The sequence below is a fragment of the Vanellus vanellus genome, assembly GCF_965231255.1.
Source record: "Vanellus vanellus genome assembly, contig: HAP1_SCAFFOLD_45, whole genome shotgun sequence".
NCBI classification, from domain to species: Eukaryota; Metazoa; Chordata; class Aves; order Charadriiformes; family Charadriidae; genus Vanellus; species Vanellus vanellus.
In genome coordinates, this window is record NW_028128545.1 from 1,679,533 (window position 1) to 1,702,322 (window position 22,790).

Below are 22,790 nucleotides of genomic sequence, written 5' to 3' on the forward strand. Positions count from 1 at the left end.
TGCCACTCAGTGACCAGCCATTGCTTCCACTGTCACTACATGCTAACAAGTAAGTCCTAAATCCAATCCTCAAGCTCTAAAAGGTCACAATGTGACTGAGAGGTTTTTGCTCATGCTGCTGTGCAGAACCCAAAGCAACAGTCCTTTTAAGGATGCAATTGCTCAAGCCGACTTCTAAGACCAGCTTTGGAAGAAAGGACCATGGCACAAAGGAGATCCCATTTTGTTATAGAGATGCTGTGAGAGTTTCAGTTCTGACCAAGTGTTAGAATGGTTAGAAACCATTATTGAGGCACTAGTTGAGAGGTAGTGGGTTAATGCCTCTTTAGAAGTGGCAGGAATATAGACATTTCTGCAGGAACATTCAAATAAAAAAAGAAAAAACAAAGAATAAAATAAATAATGAAGAGGACAGAGAGCTCAGGACTGGAGTAAAAAATCCTGTGAGTAATCTGTGGAGAGAGATAGTAATTTTATTGCTACTTAGAAGGTGACCATGACATCAGTTTCCTAAAGCAATCTTTGAGCTCCTGGTTCCTCATGCTGTAGATGAGGGGGTTCACTGCTGGAGGCACCACCGAGTACAGAAATGACACCAACAGGTCCAGAGATTTTGAAAAGATGGAGGGGGGCTTCAGGTGGGCAAATACACCAGTGCTGACAAACAGGGAGACCACGGCCAGGTGAGGGAGGCACGTGGAAAAGGCTTTGTGCCTTCCCTGCTGTGAGGGGATCCTCAGCACCACCCTGAAGATCTGCACATAGGACAGCACGATAAAAACAAAACACACAAAGGCTAAACAGGCACTAACCACAAGAAGCCCAACTTCCCTGAGGTAGGAGTCTGAGCAGGAGAGCTTGAGGATGTGGGGAATTTCACAAAAGAACTGGTCCAAGGCATTGCCCTGGCAGAGGGGCAGTGAAAACGTATTGGATGAGTGCAGGACAGAATACAGAAACGCAGTGCCCCAGACAGCTGCTGCCATGCGGACATAAGCTCTGCTGCCCAGGAGGGTCCCGTAGTGCAGGGGATGGCAGATGGCAACGTAGCGGTCATAGGCCATGACAGTGAGAAGAGAAAACTCTGCTGAAATGAAAAAGATAAACAGAAAGACTTGAGCAGTACATGCAGAGTATGAAATGTCCCTGGTATCCCAGAGGGAATTGGCCATGGCTTTGGGGAGAGTGGTGGAGATGGAGCCCAGGTCTATGAAGGAGAGGTTGAGGAGGAAGAAGTACATGGGGGTGTGGAGGCGGTGGTCGCAGGCGATGGCGGTGATGATGAGGCCGTTTCCCAGGAGGGCAGCCAGGTAGATGCCCAGGAAGAGCCAGAAGGTCAAGAGCTGCAGCTCCCGTGTGTCTGCAAATGCCAGGAGGAGGAAGTGGGTGATGGAGCTGCTGTTGGACATTTGCTGCCATGCACAAAGAGGAAAAGGCAGTGACAAATTGAGAGACTTCTCTGAGGAAAACCCCATGCCATTCCTCATGAAAATCTCTCTCCCTCAGCTGAATATGGAATGACCCAGATCATTCCCAACACCACCAACTCAGTGACATGCTCCCCGACCACTTAAAATACAGCTTTGGCACATACTTTCCATGAGGACACCTCTGGGGCGGGACTCCCAGAGTCACAGTCAGAAGCCAACCCACACCCCCAAGATCCAGAGTACAACAGACGGGTGGGGAAACAGCAGACATGTCTGTGTGCTCTGAAAAAATGAAGGGAGGAGAGGGAGGCAGACGGGCATGCAGTGAAGCCTTCTCCTCACCCAGTTGTGCTCTCCCCCTCACAATGTCACTGCCCAGCACTTGTTTTTTGCCTGTTTGTTGTGTAGGACACACACACTTCTCCTGGACTGGAGGTGCAGCTGCTGAGGAGGTATCTCATGCCCTGGACCCTGTGGCTGTGGGGTGGGTGGGAGAAGAGAGCAGAGGCTTGCTGCGGAGCAGTTATCTGAAGGTCAGGGGATGGCGGGAGGTGCCGGGATCCCCCTGCCCGCGCATTTCTGGCAGCAGCTCCCTCTCTCCCCTTGACCATGTCTGGGCTGCCAGGAGCTGCCCCTGCCTGGAGCTGCTTCTCTGCCCCTGGGTCTCCTCCTGCCAGTGCTCCAGAGCCCATCCCACCCACTGTGTGCTCAGCTCTGCCCTGCAGACCCCTCCTGTCAGCACAGCGCTGCCCAGGAACATCTCTGGCTGGGCAGGCTCCCATGGGGAGAAATCCATTCCCACCTTGCACTGCCCACCCAGCCAGCCAAAAGGAGAAACCTCACAGCACAGACTTGTTCCCTTTCAGGGGAAAGGTGCCTCGATGTCCTTCTTCAAAAAGATTTTTGCAAATATCCTGGGGGTGATGGGGATCCGGGAGCAGCCCTGACCCACACAGGTCTCTCTCCACAGCAGAAGGCATCTGCCTTGCTGGCGGTCACTCCTTCCACCCACAGCTTCTCCCCACAGCACCGTGGGAGCTCCACGGGCAGGCAGAGAGCTGACCCTGGCATGTGGCAGAGTCCCTGCCTCAGCACACAGTCCCCGGGGTGCAGGGACCCTGCTGGCAAGGACAGCCCTGCCCACCCCTGCCTGCACACCCCTACACACACCTCCACAGCCATCCCCGGCAGAAGGCAGCTCTCAGGCGCTGTCCCTCTCACCAGGCAGCAGGGAAGCCCTGCTCTGGAGCACATCCTCCTCCTCCATGGCACAGAAACTGAGAGAGTCCTCCTACACAGAGCCCAGCAGCTGTCAGACGGAGCAGCCTGAGGAGATCCCTCCAGGAACTGGAGATTCATTGCCTGGCACCCAGAGACTTACCACGCAGAGGGCGGTGAAGATTCCTGCCCCATTGAGCTCTCAGCACCCCCCACTCCCAACTGCCTTTAAGCTCTCTCCTCCTCGCAGGTCTCCTCTCACTGCCTGCAGGCAGTGCCCCCAGCCCTGCTCCTGGGCAGAGCTGTCTCTCTGCAGCGCTGCCCGCTTGCCAGGAGCTCCCTCCGGCTCCCTCCGGCTCCTGTGCTCAGCAGCACAGGACCAGCCCAGGGCGGCAGCTTTTCTGTCCCCTCTGGGCTCCCTGGAGATGTCCCTGGGGCTCCAGGGGAACCTGCTGTGACACAGGATGAAGTCATCACTTGTTTTCCTCCCTCAGCTGGGGAGAGACACTTCTGTCCAGCAGTTTCAATTCTCAATCAGACAAGTTGAGGTCCAAGAATACCTTTTTTTCTTTTTTTATTAGACAGCATACCCAGACAATGCCAGGGAGCAATCTCCTTTTCCTGTTTGGAGGGAAGAGATTCTGATGAGTCAATGGAAGCTTCTCAGCCTGGGTTTGTAGTCCCTGGGGATACAAGAGGCATTAGCTCCATCCCATGCCCACCACAAACCCCCAGCAGGTGGCATTCCTCTGGCCTCACTTCACAAGGGCACAAAAGCGGCTCCTGCATGTGAGCTCCTGGTCTCAGCTCCCTTGTGAAGTAATGGAGAGGGAGGGCAGGAGGAAGATGTTTGGTCACAGACACCTGAGGACATCTTTGGTGGCTTGGGTGACCAAGAGGCATGTTGGGAATGGCAAGATGTTGTGGAGCAGTTCATAGAGACAGGGCAGCATCTTGGGGCATCTTGGTGGAGGCTGGTGGGAAATCCCTTTGGCGAACCTCAATGACAGAAGGTGTCCATGTGGAGGACAAGTGCCCCTGCAACTCTTCCTTCTGCCTAGGACAGCCCCTAGAGGGATTCAGCTGACCAAATGGAGTCATGTGGCACACGCAGAGCTCAGTCTCTCTCTTTCTCTTCTCCATCAGCTGTCTTTTCCACATGTCCCTGGAGTATGATGGCAGTTGTCTCAGGTGCGTCCCTTCATTGCCTGACCTAATTCAGGGTATCTGAACCTCAATTTAGTTTACAAACTCTGTCCTGTAGTGCTCGGGGAGGTGCCAGGGCTGTTCAGAACAATTTCATGCGCCGGACAGGGACAGCAGAGGTCCTGTACAGGAGCCCTGTCCCCATCCAGCCTGGCTGTGTGACAGGCATCACCCAGAGCATCTCAGACAGAGTGGGTGCCTTTGGGCCAGTGACTGAATCCCACCCCTGCAGTGGCACAAGCTCTGTCCTTTCTCTCTCCAGTATGAACAGCAAGCACATCACGCCAGGGTCTCCTACTGTGTTCCTTCGCTCTCTAACTCTGCTGGTTCTTCTCTCCTCCAGTGTTTACCCCTTGATGACACGATCATGGATCAGGCCAATGATTTTCACAGTGGTCCTGAACCACATGAAACCCACACTTCTTCTCTTCCTTCCTGAGATCAGCTTCACATCCGCCACAGGCCCTCAGGGCATCAGAGACACAACAGACAGCAAACCCCTCTCCTGCTCAGACCGCACAGCCCAGCTCTGCTTCTCTTTGGCATTGGACTGAGAAGGGTTTGCTCCCTTTGTGAGAACCTCATTTCTTCTTTGCACTGCCATGTGCCATCCACTCCAGCGTGTCTCTGCTCTGAAGCAAAGCTGCAATGTTTTTGGGAAGTGACAGCCAATGACAAAACCTCAGAACACCACAGCTTTGCGTGGTGTTTTTCTCTGTGCGATACTCAGTGAGGACAGAGAGTCATCAGTAGAGCTTGGGACGCCATCAGGTCAGGGTGATGTGGGGACACAAGGGTGGTGGTTAAAATCTGCTGAAAAATAGTCACTGGCATAGGACAGTGTAGGACAGCCGGTGGTTGGGATGTCCCCTTTGTGGTTGCTGGGAGTACCCAACAGTATAGAAATCCTCGTGCAAACGACTATGGCTGCTGTCTCTTCCCCTCAGGATCCCGAGAGGACACCAGGTCCCTTCAGCTCCAGCGCTTTCCTGCCACTTCACCCACCCACTTACTCCATAGAGCCAAGGAGGAGACCTCGCAATGTCCAGCACTGGGCATCACACCCCCCCACATCTCACTGCCCCCAGGAGGAGCCCTGAGTGTCCCATGAGGGCAAGGATCCCCATTGCTAGGTGAAGTGGGTCAGGGCTTGAACATCCAGCTTGATGAAACACATCCAGGGCTTTCACAGTCGCATACATATTGGATTTTCAACCTGTAACCAGTGCCTCTGACTTCCTGCTTCACCAGCCCCCAGGGATGATCCCTTTCCTGGTCATTCCCTCCATGGTCTCTCCAGTGATGGCCCTCAGTGGGGCTCGCTAACACCCTCAGAAACTTGCAGCTTTGCTGCTGCCTTTTACTTCTCCAGAGGCTTGGTCAGTCTGTCAGGATCTGCAGTTCAGGAACGTGGCATCAGAGGGCTCATCCACATGCACAGCTCTCAAGCCAGGTCTCTGACCATGATTTCCTTCACTCCTCAGTTCTTATCTGCTTAACGAGAGAGATGTCAACAGTGACAATATTTCAATATTAAAAAACTATAAGGAAGGACTTCGTTTTTTTCCCCACTTGTCTTCATTTGTCTTCTTACACACTAAGTGATATTGGCAATCTCCAAACGCTACTGAAAGCGAACATCTCCAAATGAAGGCTGAAAGTTTAGGGCAGTCAAGACCCTTTATATCAGACACTCTGTGGGCGGTCTTTCTCCCAACCCCCCCAACCCCCATTTCTCTCTTCAGCCACCCGGGACTACAGCAGCCTTGTTCACAGCTGAGCTTCCTCCACTGCAGTCCATTGGCACCAGTTTCCACGTTTTTTACCCAGAGAACAAGCTGCACACAGACACAGATGGATGTTTCCTTCCTAAATGTCACAGAAACAAAAACAAAGGAGGAGATGGTTCAATAAAAAATAAAAAACACTCTTCTGCTTTAAATGAAGTCTACATTACCTCCTCTCAAGTCCACTGTTCACAGCAGATGGCCTTAGACCAACAGAAAACACATTTGTCTGCCAAGCCCTGATCCAAAGAACCCAAAGCCCTCCCTGTAATGGACTCTGTTTCTCCATATTCAATCTTTGCTCACAGTGAGGCACACGGTGATGTCATGAGCTCCCTCGATCCACAGAGGGAAGCAAAGGGACAAAGTGAACAAAATGCTCTCTTTTGAATAGCCAGATCTGCAGTAATCCCAGTGATCTCGGTTTGATCTCGGTTACAGGAGCACCGTTAGGAGACTCTGCAGCATCTAGACGCACTTGTTTCTCATTCCCCTCCAGTGCTGGACAGCTTGGGTGCAATTGTCAAGAACTCCCTTTACTCAAAGGGAGAGAAATGACTTGTCTCAACTGAGAAACTTTGGCCTACCCCATCTGTCCACCAGCTCCTGCTCCAGAAAGTCTCCCAGCTGCCCTGAGTCACCTTTCCCAGTGTCATGTGGGGGCATCACCTACCCATGTGTATCTCTGAGGCAGTGGCCACTTCTGTCTGGGAAACTGCATCAATCCCTGAAGGAAGATGTTAAGCAGAAGCTGAAACAATGCGGTGTTAGAAGTATGTAAGAAGTCTTCATATTCTCAACTTTGATGCTGGTCTGTAAATTGTCATTATTGGTTCATAGGCCATGGACACGCACCAGCAAGCTGATGGCCCTTTCTCTCCCTCTCTGGAAGTACAGAATTATGCATGTGGTCCCTTCTGACTGGTAACATTTGACTTTGCTCAAGTAGCCCCTGCTTTGATTCCTATCCACGGTTGGCTGTTTTCCTCTAGAGTCCTGCCTTGAGGCACAGAGGCCTGGGAGACCTTGCTGCTGATAACGCAGTCAGAGAGCACACAACATATCTCAGATCTATCTATGACCACTTTTTAGCAGTGATACCATCTTATCTGTGCTTCTTTTTCCACTGTCCCTGAAGTAGTACCAGGTCGTTATGGTGCCCTTGAATTGACTTTGAAGTTTCAGCTGAGTTTTGGTATAGACCATTTCTGTGCTTGGAAGATGCTGTCCTTGAAGACCAGCTGTACTGAGCTCGGCTGCCTTTCATTGCTGCCAACCATGAGATCCCCACTCAAACTCCCAGGACCAGGCTGAAGTCTCCTCCTCTGATGTCTGGCATTTGCCTTTCCTTCCTCACTCTCCTTGGGAGCTGTGTTGCAACTGTTTCAGTGTCAGGGGAGCCAAGGCTTACATTGACCTTCAAGTCCCTGACCATCTCTTCCACGCTGGCAAGGATCACATCCAGGCTTGTATTACCCTTGTCAGCGCGTCTGGCAGCTGTGCTGAGAAGCTCTCCCAAGACACTCCAGAACCCTCCTGGACCCTTTCACACTGCTGTGTTCCCCTTCCAGGAAATGCCAGGGCCTTTAACGTCCCCAGTGAGGCCCAGGCTCCTACATCCAGACACTTCCATTGGGTTCCTCAAGCAAGACTGTGCCAGCTTCCCCACCTTGACTGCGGGTTCCTCGTCTCCCACCACCATGTCACCTTGACTGGCCCTTCCTCTGACCCTCATTCACAAGGGCTCACCCAACTTGTAGCCTTCATCATGAAGGAGCTCCATACATCAAAGAAACTTCATTGCTTTGGGAGTACCCCACGCCAGATCCTTCCAGCCTGTCTCTCCTGAAAAGCCAGTTCCCATCCCATTCGCCCAGGGGTCTGCCTTGTCTCACCATGGCTTGGCAGTTATGCCATGGATGTCAAAAAGCACATGCTCCAGCTCATCCTGTCTATGCCCTTGCCTGAGGGCAAGAGCGCATGTTTGGGCTGTAGCACTGCAGCATTTCTGCCCTGTCTGGGCTCCCTGGGGGTATCCTTGGGGCTCCAGGGCAATCTGCTGGGAAACAGCCTGAAGTCATCCCTGATGTTCTCTCCCTCAGCTTGGGAGGGACACTTCTGTCTAGGAGTTTCAATTCTCAATCAGAGACAACTTGAGGTCCAAGAATACATTTTTTCTTTTCTTATTAGACATGACACCCAGGCAATGCCAGTGAGCAATCTCCTTTTCCTGTTTGGAGGGAAGGGATTCAGCTGAGTCAATGGAGGCTCAAAGAAGTCTGCTGTGTCTTGTCACTGTTTTCTTCTTTTACAACAGTTCTCCATGCTCAGAGTCCAACAAATGTTCAGTGGCAACTCCATCACCCAGTTCCTCCTCCCTGCATTCACAGACACACGGGAGCTGCAGCTCTTCACCTTCTGGCTCTTCCTGGGCATCTACCTGGCTGCCCTCCTGGGAAACAGCCTCATCATCACCAGGGAAAATAATCTGAAAAATCAACAAGCCAACAAAAACACCCCAACCTCAACACTGTGTAAGCACTGCTACACAACAATGAAACCAGCAGTGTGTTTGGGTGTGTTTGGCTCAGAAACCCAAAATACAGCACCACACAGACTGCTGTGAGGAAGATTAACTTGCACTCCAGACAGGCCAAGTGACACAGGTCAATGGGAGAGCTTCCTGGGGTGACCTTCAAGACTGAGCGTGAGGGTTACTGCCTCTGGGAGTGTGACGCTCATTGCGTGTTAACAGAAACAGCACCTGGGGCTTGTTCAAGACTTACTATTAGGTGTCATGGAAATGCCAAAGGAGGAATGAAGGTTGTTTGGGAATGGACAAGTTTGAGAAAACCTCAAGAAAAGGGGCTAAAAGTAGCCCATTATGTTTAAAGAGGTTGCTGGTAAAGCCCCTTGTGTGGCCATGGCCTGCAAGTGATCAGCCCAGCCTCTCCTGTCTTCTTCTCCAGTTCCACCAAAGTGCTGCTGGGGTGAGTCGACTCTCTGTTCTTGGTAGGTATGGAGCTGTGAGCGCCAGCCACTGGAGTGGGGATGACAAGTCACAGGGGCTTGTGCACCTGAGGGGGCAGAAATGGAGAGCCCAGCGTGCATCCTTATCGTGTTGTTGGGTGGGTCAGTGTGCGTAACTGCTGGTAAACATGAGGCTGGAGAAGCCAGCCAGTAGGATAGAGACCTGGGAGCCAGGTATGAGAGAGACCATGACTGGATACCGGAGAGACCATAGGCTCTGGGAGCTGGCTAGTGGAGGGAGCAGGTGGTCCAAAGCTTCTGCTGGAGAAACTGTGGGGTCTTGGGGCTCTGGTACTGTTGAGGTTTTAGGCCTGGACCAGGAGGTGAAGGGACTATATGAGAGAGCAGCAAGAATATATGGAGCTCTGCTTGGGGATGGACAATGAGTCAGCTGAGCGTTGATGGCTGAGGATTATCATGCAGACCAACATGGGCAATGCTATGGTGGGTGTCTGCTACAGACCTGCTGATCTGCAGGGGAGGAGAAGGAAGTAGACAAAGCCTTCTGCGGGTCCTGGTTCTCATGGGGCACTTGTGCTACCTGATAGCTTTTGGAGGGACAACATAGCAAGGCACAAATCATCCCAGAGCTTTTTGGAGTACCGTGATGATAACTGTCCGACACAAATGAGTGAGAAACCAGTGAGATGAGACACTCTCTGGGACTTCATACTTGCAAAGAAGGAAAAGCTGGTCAGGGATATAAAAGAGTTTTAGATCCTGTGAAAAAGGAACAAGGCAAATAGCAGGATACACGTCCTGGACTTAGGAGTGAAGACCTTGGCTTGTTGAGGGACGTGCTTACAAGAATCCTATGGCATGTGGCCTGGGAGAGAAGAGGTAGATGTTCAAAGACCTCATCTTCAAGCTCAAGAATAGTCCATCCCAGAACCATTTGTGTATGTGTGGTTGTATCTGTTTGAGGAGTGACTGTGGAGAGGAGGTGATCCATGCTCAGCTTCTGGATAGACTGCAAGTCTAAGACCTGGATGGTCTCATAGCCCTTGGTAGCTGGGACAACTGCCATAGCCAAGAGGGCAAAGACCTGGGTTCTGTTTGTGCCTTCCAGCCTTGCCAGTAGCTTGGCAATTTGCAGCACAGGTTGTCCCCCTCCTGCCCCTGCTTTCCTCCAGGCTGTGGACACCCATGGTACTTTCCCCCCTTGCTCTCCCCTGGGAATTTCTGTACCTTCACTGATGTCTCTCTGCCCTCACCAGCTGCACTTTGTAGCAGTTTTGCTCTCTCCTGCTTTGTCCCACTTCCAAGGAAAGCTCAAAAATCTCAGAAAGCACCCTGCAGGCAGGTGACCTCACTCATCAGCCTTCTTGGAGCCTTTCACCTCAGCAGACACAAGAAACCTCACGAGGATCTTCTAAAACATGTGACTGCTGCCTTTCAGCTTCTTGGAAAGACACAAAGACGCCATCTGCCTGCTGCTGTCCCGTCAGATACTCAGGCAGAAGGGACAAACCAACCCATATCCATTCCCTCTTCCTGGATGGGGCTCCACCATACAGGGGGGTAATAATGACATTCAACAGTGTTGGCCCAAATGCTGATCACTGAGGGATTCTGGTTACGACTGGCTTCTATTAGGACGTTGCACCACTGAGGACATTTGGCCCTGACCATCTAGCCAACTTCCTACCCACAGTATGATCACCTTCTTCAGCCCAGAGAGTTAGCATCAGTCTGGCTGTAAGGAGACTGTCAGGTACACAACATGCCCTTGTTTCTCCTAACCATTCTGGTCCAGCAAAGCCTTTCTTGTCCTTCCACTGCCTGGAGATGGCTGCAGGAGGATGTACCCCATCACTCTCCAAGGGACTGAGGAAGGCTGACCAGTTTAATTACCCCAATCCTCCCCCCCGCCCTTCGTGAAGATGGGTTTGACATCTGCCTTTTCCATAGACCCCCAGAACCTTTCTAGCAGCTCTGGCACTTTAGACGGCACAATCCACAATCACAGAACAGGGTGATGTATCAGACAGGAGCACTTGCAGTGAGCCTGTCCAGGGCTGTGGAGATGAACGTCCCTGGGACGGTGGGGATTTGTTCCTGCAGTCACACACAGAAATGTGAGAGCTCTGTCAGGTGCCCACACCTCAGCTGGCCTCGGGCACTCCTCATACACACACGGCTGATCAGAGACACGAGTCCTTCCTTTGCCCATGCAGAGGCAGTGCACGGCAGCTGTCACAGTGTCTTTCTGACCTCCTGCTGCCACCCCCAGAGGCTGGGAGGCACCGCAGCCCTGCGGTGTGTCGCCCTGCTCTGCTCTCCTCCGGAGGATGGACACGGGGACCTCGGTTCAAGGAAGCACATCCCAGTGCTGCATCCAGGTGTTTCCCCAGGGGATGTTACCCTCCAAGTGACATGACCTCGTCTGTTGTACTCGCCTTCATGGCACCCCCAAGATTAGCTGATGGCATTTGTGCTCACTCAGGTCCATCTCCCCACACACACACACTGTGCATGCTTAGGTCTCATGTGTACAATGCAAAGGTGGTCTTCTGACCTCCTCATTTGGTGTCCCTCTATCTGAAGGGACAAAGTACCTCTCCAAGCTGAGGTGAGAGGCCATTGCTGGACATGGAGTTTGTTCTTGGCTGGACCATGATGGTGGCCCTAGGGCAACTTTCTCGGGTTGTCCAGCAGGCACAAGCACAGCCCAGACACTGCTCTGCTGGTCCGTCATGTCTCTCGCAGGAGCCCGGCTTTGCCAGGACACTGCTGTGTGCCCCCAGCCTGCACACTCCAACACTTCAGCTCTTCCCTGGCAATTTCCTCTATGGGGCACTTGCCAGCCCCGCCAGCCCAGACCCTCCCTGAATCTGGCCACCTCCTGCCCTCTCTCCAGCCCAGCCCAACAGTGCAGACCCATTGGGACTGGTCTCACAGCAGCACATGGAGGCCACTGAGAATGTCCACCCAGCCGGCATGCTGAGGAGATCTCCTCCCCAGGCTGCTTGCAGCCCCAGCTGACAACCTTCCTGCCAAGGGTGGTGTGAGAGAATTGGCCCAGGGCACCCTCAGGAAGGTCCTTTTGCCCCAGGGACAGGGCAGCGGCCTGAGCTGCCCCACCACAGCAAAGGGTTTCTCTGTCCATGTCTGCCCTGCTCTTCTCCCAGCACAGCCCATCTCCCCTCAGAGACTCTTCCCGAGAGAGCTCATCTGTGCTGGCCTGGCATGCCATTCCTGCACCCCCTGCCCAGGTGTCCCACAGCCCCTGAGCTGGTGGTGTGGCTCTGCAGAGCCAGGGGCTGTGGTGCCCAGGGCCATGCTGGTCAGGCTGGGAGTCAGACCCAGCTCAAATGGCTCCTGCCCCCTCCACCTCAGCACACAGACGCTGTCCCTGCAGCTCCGGAGAAGTTCTCTGAGAAAGGATCTCAGACAAACAAGACAGTGCAGGGTCCTTTTTTTTTTTGTTTAAACACACTGAGAGAGCAGCTCCTTATTTACACAAAGTCTCTGGCTTACACAAGGCAGGCAGGTAGTGAAACAGAAATAGGATAAAGGATGATTGCGACGGAGACCGTCTCCAGGGCAGGTAAGACTGCACTGGGAGAAGGGATCTGTAGCTAAAAAGGCCGACAGAAAGCTCTTTTGGGCGCTTTTTTGATGTCGGCAAAGCCTCCTCCTCGTGCTGGGGGCTGACAGCTGGTGGGTGGGCTGCTGACTAAGCCTGGGCGCAGCCATCTCCTCCTGCGGTTCACCACACCACAGCCTCTGCCCACCACCAGTGCTTGGGGGTGTGTCCTGGTCGGTGCCTCACGTGGCTGTAACTCATACGGCAGGGTCCTGAGCATCTTCTACTATACAAGGTAAGTTCAATTCCTTTTAGCAGTTAGAAGACTAACACGTTTTTTCCAACTGACCCATCCACTGTCTCTTGCTTGCAGACATCCTACCATGGTTAGAACTAGGTCAAAGGCTATTGTTAAGAAAGCTGTGGGCACCCAGACAGAGGCCCCACGTAAACACATGGGTGTCCAGGCCTCTGGCTGCAGGGAGTGCAGGGGCCTGGCTCTTGCCATGGAGGGTAGTGGGGATAACAGCTGTGTCAGATGTGAACAGGTGAACGATCTCCTCAGCCTGGTGGTTGAGCTGAAGGAGGAAGTGGACAGGTTGAGGACTATCAGGGAATGTGAGAGGGAGATTGACTGGTGGGCCCATTCCCTGAGAGTAAGGGAACATGTTGAGGCCTCACATACACCAGAGGACCCTCTCCTCACTTCTCACCCAGCAATAGAAGGGGATCTCAAATAAGAGGGGGATCTCAGAGAAGAAGGGGAATGGAAACAGGTCCCGGCTAGGTGAAGCGGGAAAATCCGCTCCCTGCCCCTCCCACCTCCCCAGTTACCCCTGCAGAACCGGTACGGAATCTTGCAGGAGGAACTGGCTGATGGAGAGGAGGATGGTGCATCTAGGCAGGAAGTGCCAGAAAGACCAAGTTTCCATAGACCTGGCATCACAACTCGTTCCAAAAGGAAAAGCAGAAGGGTGTTGCGTTGTGGGTGACTCTCTATTGAAGGGGGCAGAGGGACCAATATGCCGTCCTGACCCGCTTCACAGGGAAGTCTGCTGCCTCCCTGGGGCACGGGTCAGGGAGGTGTTGGACAAAGTTCCTACTCTAGTCAACCCTTCTGATTATTACCCCCTTCTAGTATTTCAGGTGGGCAGTGATGACGTGGGAAGAAGGAGCCCCAAATCAATTAAAAGAGATTTTAAAGCCTTGGGAAGGGTGCTTAAGGGATCGGGGACACAAGTAGTGTTCTCCTCTATCCCATCAGTGGCTATCATGAGTGAGGAAATAAATAGGAAGGGACAGCAGGTCAACTCGTGGCTTCGGGACTGGTGTTACCAACAGGGCTTTGGGTTTTTTAATCATAGGTTGCCTTATGAGGCACCTGGCCTGCTGGTGGCAGGTGGGATGAGCCTGTCCCAGAGGGGGAAAAGAATTTTGGGACAGGAATTAGCAGGGCTCGTTGACAGGGCTTTAAACTAGATATGAGGGAGGTCGGGGGGATAACCAGGCCTGTTAGGACTAAACTCAAGGGAAACACACCAGGGCTTGAGGGATGGTGGACTAGCATGGGCTCTTACTTTACCAATTCATTTCAGAGAAGCGATAGACACCTAGGAATTGTAGAAACACCTGAGAGGGGCCTGGTAGGAAATGGGGCCCACACTCACAAAAAGATGTTCAAACCATTAGCTCATCTGAAGTGCATCTATACCAATGCACACAGTATGAACAACAAACAGGGGGAGCTTGAAGCCATGATGCACCAGGAAAACTATGACATTGTGGCTATCACGGAAACGTGGTGGGATGCCTCACATGGCTGGAGTGCCACAATTGAAGGCTACAAACTCTTCAGGAGGGATAGACAGGAAAGGAGAGGTGGTGGAGTGGCTGTGTATGTCAGAGAATGCTATGAGAGATCAGAAATTAAGTATAGTGATAACAGGGTCGAGAGTGTTTGGATTAGGATAAGGATAAATAAAGGTGATATCGCTGTGGGAGTCTGCTATAGACCCCCCAACCAAAGCAGTGAGGTGGACGAAGCCTTCTATAAGCAACTGGGAGAAATATCGCAGTCGTTTGCCATTGTACTTGTGGGGGACTTTAACCTCCCCAATATCTAGTCTAGTTGGAGTCTATCAGAGTCTAGTTGGAGGCCTGTAACCAGTGGTGTCCCCCAGGGGTCAATACTTGGTCCAATTTTGTTTAATATATTCATTAATGACCTGGATGAGGGGACAGAGTGTATCCTCAGCAAGTTTGCTGATGATACCAAACTGGGTGGGGTGGCTGACACCCCAGAGGGCTGTGCTGCCATGCAGAGTGACCTGGACAGGCTGGAGAGCTGGGCAGAGAAGAACCTAATGAGGTTCAACAAAAGCAAGTGCAAGGTCCTGCACCTGGGGAGGAAGAATGCTAGGCACCAGTATAGGTTAGGGGTGGACCTGCTGGGAAGTAGCTCAGAGGAGAAGGATCTGGGGGTTGTGGTAGACAGTAAATTATCCATGGCCCAGCAATGTGCCCTTGTTGCCAGAAAGGCCAATGGAATCCTGGGCTGCATAGGGAAGAGTGTGGCCCGTAGGTCGAGGGAGGTCATTCTCCCCCTCTACTCTGCCCTGGTGAGGCCACAACTGGAATACTGTGATTAAGGGCTTGGAGCATCTGCCTTATGAGGAAAGTCTGAGAGCGCTGGGACTCTTTAGCCTGGAGAAGAGAAGGCTGAGGGGAGACCTTATTATGGCGTACAATTATCTAAAAGGGTGGGTTGAAGGAGGATGGAGCCAGGCTCTTTTCAATGGTTCCAAGTGACAGGACGAGGGGTAACGGGCACAAGTTAGTACACAGGAAGTTCCGTTCAAATACACGGAAAAACTTCTTTACGGTGAGGGTGACAGAGCACTGGCCCAGACTGCCCAGGGAGGTTGTGGAGTCCCCTTCTCTGGAGATTTTCAAGACCCGCCTGGATGCATTCCTGAGTAATGTGCTGTGGGCAATCCTGCTTTAGCAGGGGAGTTGGACTAGATGATCTCTAGAGGTCCCTTCCAACTCTGAAAATTCTGTGATTCTGTGATTCTGTGATCTGCTGGGAATACAACACGGCAGACAGGGAACAATCCAGGAGGTTCCTGGAATGTGTGGAGGATAACTTCCTCATGCAGCTGATAAGTGGGCCGACCAGGGAAAGTGCCCTCCTAGACCTGCTCCTTGTGAACAGGGAAGAACTTGTGGGGGAAGTAAAGGTTGGAGGCCGTCTAGGGCACAGTGATCATGAGATGATTGAGTTCTCGATCCTTGGAGAAACAAGGAGAAGGGTTACCAAAACTGCCACCTTAGACTTCCAGAGGGCAATTTTTAATCTGTTCAGAAGACTGCTAGACCGAATCCCTTGGGAGGATGCCCTTATGGATACAGGAGTCCAGGAAGGATGGACATACTTCAAGAAAGAAGTCTTAAAGGCACAGGAGCAGGCTGTTCCCATGTGCCGAAAAGCAAGTAGGCGGGGAAGGAGGCCAGCCTGGCGAAATAGGGATCTCTTGCTGGATCTCAAAAAAAAAAAAAAAAAAAAAAAAGAGAGTCTACGACCTTTGGAAGAGGGGGCGAGTCTCTCACGAAGACTATAAAGATGTAGCGAAGCTATGCAGGGAGAAAATAAGGAGAGCCAAAGCACAGCTAGAGCTCAACCTGTCTGCAGCTGTTAAAGATAATAAAAAAAAAAGTCTCCCTCCTTTATTGGATGCCGAGGGAAACATAGTTACAAAGGATGAGGAAAAGGCTGAGGTGCTCAATGCCTACTTCGCGTCAGTCTTTAGCAGTGGAACCAGCTGTTCCCTGGACACCCAGCCTCAAGAGCTAGGAGACAGGGAGGGGAAGCAGAATGAGAGCATCACTATTAAAGAGGAAGAGATCAGTGACCTGCTATGCCATTTGGATGCACACAAGTCTATGGGACCAGATGGGCTACACCCAAGAGTGCTGAAAGAGTTGGCAGACGTGCTCGCCAAACCGCTTTCCATCATTTACAGGAAGTCATGGCTAACTGGGGAGGTCCCAATGGACTGGAGGGTGGCAAATGTAACACCCATCTATAAGAAAGGCAAAAAGGAGCATCCAGGTAACTATAGACCTGTCAGTCTAACCTCGATACCAGGGAAAGTCATGGAGCAGGTCATCTTGAGTGCCATCAAAACCCACGTGATGGGCAACAAGGGGATCAGGCCTAGTCAGCATGGGTTTATGGAAGGCAGGTCCTGCCAGACGAACCTGATCTCCTTCTATGACAAGATTACCAGAATATTGGACGAGGGAAAGGCTGTTGATATTGTATACCTGGACTTTCAAAAAGCATTCGATACTGTCCCCCATACAATTCTTGTGGAAAAACTGGCTTCACACAGCCTGGATGAGCATACCATCCGCTGGATCAAGCACTGGCTAACTGGAAGGTCCCAAAGAGTGGTGCTCAATGGATTTAAATCCAGCTGGCGGCCGGTCACAAGTGGTGTGCCTCAGGGCTCAGTCTTGGGACTGAGAGTTGTAGAGAGTGATGAGGTCTCCCCTCAGCTCCCCTTCCCCTCAGGAACCATTTCTGTTCAACGTCTTTATTGATGATCTTGATAAGGACATAGGGTGTATCATCAGCAAGTTTGCAGATGACACCAAGTTAAGCAGGAGTGTTGATTCCCAGGAGGATAGGGAAGCTCTACAGAGAGACTCAGATAGATTGGATCATTGGGCCAACATCAATGGTATGAGTTTCAACAAGGGCAAGTGCCAGGTCCTGCACTTGGGCCACAATAACCCCATGCAGCGCTACAGGCTTGGGGAGGTGTGGCTGGAAAGCTGCCTGGCAGAAAGAGACCTGGGGGTTCTAACTGACAAGCGGCTGAATATGAGCTGGCAGTGTGCCCAGGTGGCCACGAAAGCCACCGGCATCCTGGCTTGTATTGGAAATAGCATGGCCAGCAGAAGTAGGGAGGTGATTGTGCCCCTGTACTCAGCACTGGTGAGGCCACACCTCGAGGATTGTGTCCAGTTTGGGGCACCTCAATACAAGAGAGATATCGAGGTGCTGGAGCGAGTGCAGAGGAGGGCAACGAAACTGGTGAAGGGCCGAGCAGACAAATCATATGAAGAGCGGTTGAAAGAGCTGGGACTGTTTAGTTTGAGGAGGAGGAGGCTGAGGGGAGACCTCATCACTCTCTACAACTATTTGAAAGGACACTGTAGAGAGGTTGGTGCTGGTCTCTTCTCACAGGTAATTAATGACAGAACAAGAGGGAATGGCCTCAAGCTCCAACAGGGTAGGTTTAGACTGAACATTAGGAAAGAATTTTTCACAGAAAGAGTGGTCGGGCATTGGAATAGACCGCCCAGGGAGGTGGTTGTGTCACCATCCCTGGATGTGTTTAAGAGACGTTTAGATGTGGTGTTGGGGGATATGGTGTAGGGGAGAACTTTGTAGAGTAGGGTAGATAGTTGGACTTGATGATCCCAAGGGTCTCTTCCAACCTAGACAATTCTATGATTCTATGATTCTATGATTCTATGATTCTACATTCGTATTGTAGATGATGCTCAATCCCGACAGCATATGCCCTCTTTTCTGCCCCCACCGGCCAAACTCGGCAGAAGAGCATGAGCACCCTGGGCTTCCACAGGCAGCTCCCGTATCTCGTATCCCATATTATAACAGCTTTCCAGTATCTGAAGGGGACCTACAAGAAAGCTGGAAAGGGAATTTTTGCAAGGGCATGTGGGGATAGGGTGAGGCGTATTGGCTTCAAACTAGAAGAGGGGAGACTTAATGTAGACATTAGGAAGAATTTTTTCACTCTGAGGGCGGTGAGGCACAGGAAACTTGTGGATGCCCCATCCCTGGAAGTGTTCAAGACCAGGCTGGATGAGGCTTTGAGAAACCTGCTCTACTGGGAGGTCTCCCTGCCCATGGCAGAGGGTTATCTTCACACCAAAACCATTCTATGATTCTATGATCTCACCAGTGTCCCTTCCCTCTTCCTGCTGGGTGTCCACTGACTCCCATGGAACTTGTTTGTGGGTATCCCGATTGAGTGCTTAACTTTTGAGCGACTTCACCTTCGAGGGTGTTTCACCTTCTGAGTCTCCATTCACTCCCAGCTCAGGACAAGTGGCCAGTGCCCATCCTCTCCCGACCCCTCCAAATTCATTTCCAGAGAGACCTCTACATGCCATCAGTCCTGTCATACAGGATGCAGCCAGAGGTAATTGGGAGCTCATGCAGCACCTTCTGCCATCGGACACCAAGCAGAGAGCCTGTAAAAACAGAACTGTTGTTACAATAGAACCCAAGGGTACCGTGTGCTTAACCCCAAACACAGGAAGAAAGCAAAGAGAGCAGACACTTTAAAAGAGACATTTGTGCAATATTTTTTTGGCAGTAACTCTGAAGGAAGAGTCCAGACTTCAGGCACTGCACCCAGGAGATGCCCTTTTATTGAAGCTATTGGACATTGCTCGTCTAATTCAGTAATGTGCAAGTGTCAGACACAATATTATCAAGCCTGAGGAGAAGTAGTATAAAACTAGAATATGATCTATAAGAAAGATTATCAGAAGGGAAAAAATATAGGCACCTGGCCAAAGATAAACTTGGAAAATTTGCAGAGAAGGGGGAGAGGTTAGGGTTGGTGAAACAATGTCCATTGAGCCAGTTTCCATAGGGCATCCTTGAGCTCCTGGTTCCTCATGCCGTAGATGAGGGGATTCACTGTTGGAGGCACCACAGAGTACAAAATGGACACCAACAGGTTCAGGGATGGAGAGGAGATAGTGCGGGGTGTCAGGTAGACAAACATTCCAGTGCTGAGAAAGAGGGAGACCACGGCCAGGTGAGGGAGGCACGTGGAAAAGGCTTTGTGCCGTCCCTGCTCAGAGGGGATCCTCAGCACAGCCCTGAAGATCTGCACATAGGAAAAGAGAATGAAAACAAAACACCCGAATCCTAGTAACACACTAACTACAAGGAGCCCAGCTTCCCTGAGGTAATCTGAATGAGAGCAGGAGAGCTTGAGGATGTGGGGGATTTCACAGAAGAACTGGTCCAGGGCATTGCCTTGGCAGAGGGGCAGTGAAAATGTATTGGCCGTGTGCAGCAAAGTATAGAGAAAAATACTTCCCCAGACAGCTGCTGCCATGCGGACACAAGCTCTGCTGCCCAGGAGGGTCCCGTAGTGCAGGGGATGGCAGACGGCAACATAGCGGTCATAGGCCATGACGGCGAGAAGGTAAAACTCTGCTGAAATGAAAAAGAAAAAGAAAAAGACCTGCGCAACACAACCCTGGTAGGAAATAGCCCCGGTATTCCAGAGGGAATTGGCCATGGCTTTTGGGAGAGTGGTGGAGATGGAGCCCAGGTCAAGAACAGAGAGGTTGAGGAGGAAGATATACATGGGGGTGTGGAGGCGGCGGTCGCAGGCGATGGCGGTGATGATGAGGCCGTTTCCCAGGAGGGCAGCCAGGTAGATGCCCAGGAAGAGCCAGAAGGTCAAGAGCTGCAGCTCCCGTGTGTCTGCGAATGCCAGGAGGAGGAAGTGGGTGATGGAGCTGCTGTTGGACATTTGCTTCCTCTGAGCATTGGGCACTGTCCAAGAAAGAAAAGGCAGTTCAAAGATAGTGATGAATTTTCTAAGAAAAAACTACTCTGTATCTCTCTGAAGCTTCAGAGACTGCCTTCCTTTCTTAAAGACGACCTTTGGCACGTCCCTCTTGTGAGCTCTGCTTTGTGGTGGCTGAGGGTGCCCCAGGGCAGAGAACTCTGCTGTGAGCTCTAGAGGGGTCAGTCATACCCTGCAGAAAAAGGAAATAGGAACATGGTGTTATCTCAGATTAAATCCACTCATAACGTCCAAGAGCTTTTCAGCATTGTTGCTCCCAGTTCACCTGACTGCAGAGCAGAGCTGTGGGGATTTTGATTTGTTTGTACTGTTCTTGTTTCCCCCACGCACCTGAGGAGTGTTTTTAAGGCAGAAATATTTGGACTTTCTGCCGCACTCCGTGTGAAGCCTTGTGGGTCCTGAGAGGCTGAGGGGCTGTCCCTCAGTGTGGGGTGAGGGCAGTCGGTCTGTCCAGCAGCCCTGCTCTCAGCTGCCCTGTGCTGGCACCTCTTGGAGCTGGATGATGATGGACTCAGCTGTTCCCCTGAGAAGGAACTGGCCATTGCTGGGACCAGAGGAATGCAGTTTTCCTGTACCCCTCTCCAAAGCCCTCAGCCCGTCTCATCGTACCTGAGGAGGATCTCAGCCCTCCCCTCCCAGACAGGGACACAGAGGACTCCCTGCAGCTGACTGCGCCAAGACGCCCGGCAGCATTGCCACGACCTGAGCACTGAGGAGTGTCCTCTGTGGGGCTTCTGGATAACAGAGATGCCACGGGAACGCTGTGCCCGTCTGGAGAGCAGCCTACAGCCTAGCACGAGCCCCTCTGAGAAGGAGTTGAATGTCCTAATGGGTGGGGTGTCTGGAAGGGAGAATTGGGTCATTTGTTTTGCCCTGAGCCCACAGATTATGAGGGGACTGTATGGACGTATCGTCATGGCAGGAGCCAGAGGGTTGGTCTGTTAACTGCAGCTTAGCCCCAGCCCTCATCCCAGCAAGTCAAGTGCTGACAAGAAGGGGAGCAGACAGAGGAGGGGAAAATTGGAGAAATGCGCCAATGCTGCTGATGAGGGCGGCAGAAAGGGACAGGCGGTCGGGGATTGGGTCATTTCCCCTCTGCAAGGGTGAGGCCGCTGGGCAGGTGCCCCATGGCCGTCAGGGCAGAGGCTGGGCTGGGTGGGAGAGGAGAGCAGGGGCTGGCTCCAGGCAAGGCGTTTGCCCTGCAGGACATGGACGGGAGGTGCTGGGATCCCCCCTGCCCGGGCATTTCTGGCAGTAGCTCCCTCTCTCCCTACCTATGTCTTTGCTGCCTGCAGCTATCCCTGTCAAGACCTTTTTCTCTGTCCCGATGTCTCCTCACTGTCACTGCTCCCAGACCCCATCCCACACTCTGTCCAGCTCTGCCCTGCAGACCCCTCCTGGCAGCAGGGCACTGCCCAGGGGCATCTCTGCGTCTGCGGGGGATCAGGAGAGGCTCAGACAAGTGCTAAAGAGAAATGGGGTCTCCATGCCAGCTCCACAAAGGAGAAATCCATTCCCACCTCGCACTGCCCACCCAGCCAGCCAAGAGGAGGAATTTCCAAGCACACACTCCTTCTCTTTCAGTGCAATGCAGACCTGATGTCCTTCTTGAGAAGGACCCTCTGCAAATGTCCTGGGGGTGATGCGGAACCGGGAGCAGCCCAGACCAACACAGGTCCCTCTCCACAGCAGAAGGCATCTGCCTTGCTGGCGCTCACTCTTCCACCCGCCGCTTCTCCCCACAGCGCCGTGGGAGCTCCACGGGCAGGCGCAGAGCTGACCCTGGCAGGCGGCAGAGTCCCTGCCCCAGCACACAGCCCCTGAGCTGCAGGGACCCTGCTGGCAAGGAAAGCCCTGCCCACCCCTGCCTGCACACCCCTACGCACACCTCCACAGCCATCCCCGGCAGAAGGCAGCTCTCAGGCGCTGTCCCTCTCACCGGGCAGCAGGGAAGCCCTGCTCTGGAGCACATCCTCCTCCTCTACGGCACAGAAACTGAGAGTATCCTCCTACACAGAGCCCAGCCGCTGTCAGATGGAGCAGCTTGAGGAGATCCCTCCAGGAATTGGGGCTGCATTGCTCGGCACCCAGAGACTTACCACGCAGAGGGCGGTGAAGATTCCTGCCCCATTGAGCTCTCAGCACCCCCCACTCCCAACTGCCTTTAAGTTCTCTCCTCCTCGCAGGTCTCCTCTCGCTGCCTGCAGGCAATGCCCCCAGCCCTGCTCCTGGGCAGAGCTGTCTCTCTGCAGCGCTGCCCGCTTGCCAGGAGCTCCCTCTGGCCCAGCAGCCCGGCCCAGCTCAGAAGCAGAGGACCAGCCCAGGGCAGCAGCTTTTCTATCCCCTCTGGGCTCCCTGGAAGTGTCCCTGGGGCTCCAGGGGAACCTGCTGGGAAACTGGATGAACTCATCACTTGTTTTCCTCCCTCAGCTGGGGAGAGACACTTCTGTCCAGGAGTTTCAATTCTCAATCAGAGACGAGTTGAGGTCCAAGAATAACTTTTTTCTTTTTTTATTAGACAGGATACCACAACAATGCCAGGGAGCAATCTCCTTTTCCTGTTTGGACGGAAGAGATTCTGATGAGTCAATGAAGGCTTCTCAGCCTGGGTTTGTAGTCCCTGGGCATACAAGAGGAGTTAGCTCCATCCCATGCCCACCACAAACCCCCAGCAGGTGGCATTCCTCTGGCCTCACTTCACAAGGGCACAAAAGCAGCTCCTGCATGTGAGCTCCTGGTCTCAGCTCCCTTGTGAAGTAATGGAGAGGGAGGGCAGGAGGAAGATGTTCAGACACAGACACCTGGGGACATCTTTGGTGCAAGATGTGACCAAGAGGCATGCTGGGAATGGCAAGCTGTAGTGGAGCATTTCAGAGAGACAGGGCAGCAACTGGGGGCATCTTGGTGGAGGCTGGTGGGAAAACCCTTTGGCCAACTT

The 22,790-nt window shown here is 52.5% G+C and overlaps 1 protein-coding gene across 1 annotated transcript; it reads right to left on the bottom strand.

Moving 5' to 3' along the window:
• Positions 1-479: 479 nt before the first annotated feature.
• LOC309684262 (olfactory receptor 14J1-like) lies at positions 480-1,409 on the bottom strand (the record flags this gene model as incomplete). The annotated part of the gene is made up of 1 exon (XM_082500194.1): positions 480-1,409. The coding sequence occupies one exon, from the start codon at positions 1,407-1,409 to the stop codon at positions 480-482; it is 930 nt and encodes a 309-aa protein (XP_082356320.1).
• Between the last annotated feature and the right edge of the window lie 21,381 nt (positions 1,410-22,790).